General features: G+C 27.6%; 2 protein-coding genes across 3 annotated transcripts; both read left to right on the top strand.

Moving 5' to 3' along the window:
* Positions 1-1,263: 1,263 nt before the first annotated feature.
* Positions 1,264-3,217, top strand: LOC110866180. Of its 2 annotated transcripts, XM_035974843.1 has the most exons (7): positions 1,267-1,469; positions 1,553-1,845; positions 1,940-1,988; positions 2,084-2,266; positions 2,365-2,475; positions 2,564-2,632; positions 3,035-3,217. In XM_035974843.1, the coding sequence occupies exons 3-7, from the start codon at positions 1,950-1,952 to the stop codon at positions 3,110-3,112; spliced, it is 480 nt and encodes a 159-aa protein (XP_035830736.1). In that variant the 5' UTR covers positions 1,267-1,469; positions 1,553-1,845; positions 1,940-1,949; the 3' UTR covers positions 3,113-3,217. The 2 variants fall into 2 exon arrangements, with proteins under 2 accessions (XP_035830735.1, XP_035830736.1); XM_035974842.1 differs by having other exon boundaries at positions 1,264-1,469; positions 1,940-2,266.
* Positions 3,218-3,560: 343 nt separating this feature from the next.
* On the top strand, positions 3,561-4,182 carry LOC118480136. Its single transcript, XM_035974844.1, has 2 exons — positions 3,561-3,669; positions 3,767-4,182. The coding sequence occupies exons 1-2, from the start codon at positions 3,568-3,570 to the stop codon at positions 3,992-3,994; spliced, it is 330 nt and encodes a 109-aa protein (XP_035830737.1). The 5' UTR covers positions 3,561-3,567; the 3' UTR covers positions 3,995-4,182.
* The last annotated feature ends 934 nt before the right edge of the window (positions 4,183-5,116 follow it).

The raw sequence follows: 5,116 nt of genomic DNA, 5'->3' as shown, positions 1-5,116 counted from the left end.
TTTCGCTGATAATTTCCTTATTTAGATGATAGATAATAACTTGATTTAAAATTCAAAATTTTGATTTGGAGGATATTATGGAAGTAAACGATTTGGAGTTAATAACATTAATTGGATTTCCTTTTTAAGTGGGTTCAATGTACAAAGACATGTTAGTGGTTTAAAATTTAAAATTCTATATATAATTTTGATTAAATCTTCCAACATATTATAGTAATTTTAAATTTAAATTATATTTGGCTTATTTTTAAATAAAGTTACCTAAAATAGAAGTTGACTATATTCATTTTGTATAATTGTTAATTATCCTAATTTTTAATAAACTTTAATCAACAATTATTGGTTTCTATATAGCTAATTAGATTCAAATTATTCAACAATCATATTAAAAATATTTATTGGTTGTTACATATAAGTTTTACATCATTAAAATTAAATTTTAAGCTTATATGTTTTTTGTTTCGATTCATAGGAATACCGTATGATTTTGCAAGCTTATTGTGGGAAGGAAAAGTTCCATATGGTCAATGTCTTGAACTTATTGATGATGACTTATGCAACTGCATGAGTCTGAATCTTTTTCGAACACAAGAGGTAAGTTTAATTTTATCGTTTTTTGGTGTTTTTTGATCCGGTATAATGATAGTCAATTATTATTTTAAATTTATATTTTGAACTAAACCATTATTGTGTGTGATTTTAAAATTTTAATTTCGAAGTCAATCATTATCTTAAATTTAAATTTGAAGTTTGCCATTAATGTGTTTGATTTTAAATGGAAGTCAATCATTTTTTTAAATTTAAATTTGGAAGTAAACCATTAATGTGTTTCATCCATTTAGCCATTCCTTTTTCAATTAACTTAATTCATCTTTAATGTGACAGAATTAATGGAGTGATATAAGAAGGTTTCTTTGTTAATTGATTATTCTCTTCCGCTTACAGGGGATAGCGCTAAGGTAATTAACATCAAAATTCAATATTTCTATTACTTGAATTCTCTTGCTTTATAATTTCTTTCAATGTATTATTTTGTGTTTTGACTTGGATATAAAACATAATGTGAAGGTATATTTTAAACTTATTTTACCGAGTTTTTTTATTTGGATTGCAGAATAAGTGCTTTGATGAACTAATAGGTGTTTGAATTTTGTGTTTACTTTGCTCTGCATAGGGCTCCTTCAGTTTTTTGTATTCTTTTACTTCGCTCAGTAATTATTCTATTTTCAAGATAATAATACAAGCTGCATTTGCATTGGCTACCCTACCAACAATAGTGGGTGAATCAGTAATAACAAAACTATTGAGATAAGTTTTAAAGCTTATTGAGAAATATTGATTGTGTTTCTATAAATACTTTACCGTTTAATTTTGTAAAAAACCTTCATATTTAATTTTCAGATATGGATCCAATGAACAACAGTCCTTCATTTTTAAAGCTTATTCAGGAAGATGACCAGATATTTTTGGTACGGTTATTGGTATTCTAAATACTAATCATATTTTTAGTAAACTGATGTTTGTCTTTTTTTTATTTTTTTTAAACTCATAGCAAATACCTAATGACTTTGCTTCAATGATTTGGGGAGACCAACCACCTTACAAAGATTCAGTTAAGATTGTTGATGGCAACAAGTTATGGTTTGTAAGACTGAAAAAAAAACTGATGTTGGCCATGTTCTTGCGGATGGCTTCACCAAAGTTGTTCGGGATAGTTGTATAAGAAAAAATAACTATCTTATGTTTCAGTCATTTGGACAATCATCATTCTTTCTAATGGTGTTTAAATCATTTGTTCATCAATACTGCTTTATATCCAAAATCACACCTGACAAAGACGTTATTGTAAGTAGTATATTATACAATCAGTATGATGAATAATGTTTTCTTTCTGTATATTGGTTTTTAAATTAATTTTTAATTATCACTGCCTATGCAGGTCATGGCTGATGAATTTTGGAGGCAATTTTATGGGAAAAATTTCAAAGGTGGTCAATCAACTCTTTATTTAGGAGATAGATTTTGGAACGTTAAGATGGACGGATTAACTGACAACTGTGTTTTTACTCATGGATGTTCTAAGATGGTAAACGATCTTGCCTTAGACAGCCGATCTATCTTTGTCTTTTCAATGGTTGGAAATAAAATTTTCGAGCTTTCAGTCTTTAATCATCAAACCAGTACTCAAATTCAGAACAACAAGGTTGAGTTAGTTGTTTTGGATGACTCCATCTATGGTGATGATGGTGATGATTTGGTTATTGCGGTTAGAATTATACATCTATACTATTATTTAGTTATTAACGCGAGCTTACAAGTAGATCTTGAATTTCACACATTGTTATTTTTTATCTTTTTTGGTAGTCCGAACATAAGGAGAAGTGTAGTACTGCCGAAACTGACTTTCAGGAAAGTGTTGTTGTGGAATGTGAAGACGACAAATTTCAGTTGACAAGTTTTGAGTCTGTGTTCAATGTAAACCCCTATATTTTAATCTAATTTATTAAAACTTATCATAAATATTTTTTTGTATTTATACATTTGTTTATTGTTAATTGTGTAGGATATTGATGATTCGAAGTTTGATAACTTTTTCTCATCTCTACTTGAAATGGAAGACCTTAAGAAGAAGGTAATTTTTTGTCATTGTTTTTTTTTTCGTATTTTATTAAATTTAATTATTATTCTTATTATATTGTTAAACACTTTTCCCTTATATGTAGTTCAAAGATGATTGAGATAAAAAAACCGATCCGATATGCAAAGCAAGTGTTGTTTGTGATAAAAATCAAAGTTTAAAAGTTTGTGTTCATTTATAGGAGTTTGTAATTAACTGAATTGTTTTACCTATATTTTTTTCATTTTAAACCGTTAATGTTTTATGTTTCTTACGATGATCCGAAGGGGAAAACAAATGTTGTTGTTGATGAAAATCTAAGTTTAAAGGTTTTGGTTCAGTTACTTAATTATATTTTTATGAATTTAAGTTGATTACTTTACGTTTTTATTTATTTATACGTTTACCTTTTTTCAGGACAAAAGCAACTTTGAGATAGACCTGAACAAATTTTTGATACCGAAGAATAACTCCCATGTATATCTGATTACTTAAGTATTATATAATTCAATGTATTAATTCATTCTATATTAATAATTTTTATACTCTTTTGTTTTATAGGTTGATCCTACACGAAAAACAAATATTTTTATTTCTGAACCGAGTCTATCCTCCATAGTTGTTTCTGATGTGAGTATTTCTGATTCGATATTTTGTTCGAATTATGATAGTTACTTATGTATTTATTTACCTGTTTTAGACCATTCCGAAATATAAAGTTGATGTTGGTCAAATTGTTTTGCCGATAAAGAGGAAGGTATAGTATCATATATAACTTTTTTACTTTTAATTTTATTTCTTAAAAAAGAACTAATTATTATTTTATTTGAACTTATTAGGCCACTCAGAAATGTAAAGCAGTTATGTTGGTGTCCGATGAGTCTCTTATCGCTCATCGTACACGTTCAAAGTTTAGAAACAAAAATGAATTTGTGATTGTTGATAAGTTTATGGCTGCTGAAACCACATCTGTTAGCCGTAAACGTTCTACATTGAAAAGGTCGAAAACAATTTCAATCATTGAGTTCACCAAAGTCGCCGAGAACAGAATGGTATGTGTTTTCGTATTATTAAAATTTATATATTTTATTCAAGTAATAAGCATATGTTTTAGATTACTTTGACAATTTTTTGTTTTGTGACATTCAGCGTTTACCGTCTGCTATTTCCGATGAGTTGTCTCTTTCTTTTCACAACCTCCGTGATGTTTCAATCCAAAACATTAGATGTGAGGTAACAAACATGAAGACGATAGCGGAAAAGAATGGAGATGGTTACAGGTATGGTTTTTCCAAGTGGTCGGCTTTCTTGAAATCAAATCAAATACACATGGCGCTACTCTTTTCTTTAAATATGTCAAGTCTTCGCAGCTTTTGATTTTGACCAAATTTGTACACATGACGACAAAGAAAAGAGGCCGTCCGTGACTGTTTGCATTTGTGGTTGTTAGTTGGTTTTGTATATGTTTTCGTGAACTGGTAGTTATTAGTTGATGGTGGGTTTACAGTTGTTTGCATAATTTCTACTTGATTTTCGTATGGCCCAAGTTGGATGTCAGTTATGTTTTCTGTTTGGACAATTAGTACTTAAACATGCCCTCTTTTGTAAGAAAGTTTACAAGTTAATTTTTGTGTTAATTTAGAACATAATTTTGGTACTACTCTTTTTTCCAATTTTATTATTAGCTTTGCACAACCAATCATATTACTTTTTTAATATCCAAGTATCCAACGCAAACATCCGAACCTCTACATATTTTATTTTAATACGAATATATAATTTTTTTCAATACGAATGTTAGTTTTATATATTTTTATTAACAAATATAACAATTGAATACTCCCTCCGTCCCATTTTAGATGTCATGGGACCCACATTCACACAATTTAAGAAATATTTGAGTATTTTATTTTTTGAGTTGTAAAATGACAATAATGTCCTTAGAAATGACAATTAAATTGGGACAACAAAAAATGGAAGTTTGTAATGGTAAGGGCAAAACTGGAAATTATATTTACATTTTTGGAAATGACAATTAAATTGGGACAACCAAAAGTGGAAATTTGGACATTTAAAATGGGACGGAGGGAGTATATCTTACACACGATAAAACATAACAGTCAAATTACCAAATAAGTTGATGTTTGAATTTGTATGTTGACTTATTTCTAGATGTATATCTTATATTTTTATTAACTTATTATTTATTTTAGGAAACTTATAAATATTTATAATAATTAACAAAACAATGATAATTTATTTATGTTAAATTATTTGGTCGATTTTGTCTATTCGTAATTTCCAAAGTTTTGTAAATTAATATTTTCATTTATAATGCAATAACATATCCAAATTAATTTTAGATAAATTTGTTTCTTTATTAATTGACAATCATTTTTAAGTAAAATGGAAACTACAATAGAATGACAAATAATTTTGATGTAGATATTTTATTTTTTTATCAAAATAAATATAATATTTGTTTTGTTCTATGGTATT

Source organism: Helianthus annuus, chromosome 7, assembly GCF_002127325.2.
Source record: "Helianthus annuus cultivar XRQ/B chromosome 7, HanXRQr2.0-SUNRISE, whole genome shotgun sequence".
NCBI lineage: Eukaryota > Viridiplantae > Streptophyta > Magnoliopsida > Asterales > Asteraceae > Helianthus > Helianthus annuus.
This window is presented reverse-complemented; position numbering and strand designations above follow the sequence as displayed.

What these genes read in the sequence shown, in the direction of transcription:
- LOC110866180 (XM_035974842.1), top strand. Translation starts at nt 1,639, where the DNA reads ATGGTTTGTAAGACTGAAAAAAAAACTGATGTTGGCCATGTTCTTGCG. An exon ending in CACCTGACAAAGACGTTATT is followed by an intron (nt 1,846 to 1,939) that starts GTAAGTAGTATA and finishes CTGCCTATGCAG; the next exon opens with GTCATGGCTGATGAATTTTG. An exon ending in GTTTTGAGTCTGTGTTCAAT is followed by an intron (nt 2,476 to 2,563) that starts GTAAACCCCTAT and finishes TTAATTGTGTAG; the next exon opens with GATATTGATGATTCGAAGTT.
- LOC118480136 (XM_035974844.1), top strand. Translation starts at nt 3,568, where the DNA reads ATGGCTGCTGAAACCACATCTGTTAGCCGTAAACGTTCTACATTGAAA. An exon ending in AAGTCGCCGAGAACAGAATG is followed by an intron (nt 3,670 to 3,766) that starts GTATGTGTTTTC and finishes TGTGACATTCAG; the next exon opens with CGTTTACCGTCTGCTATTTC.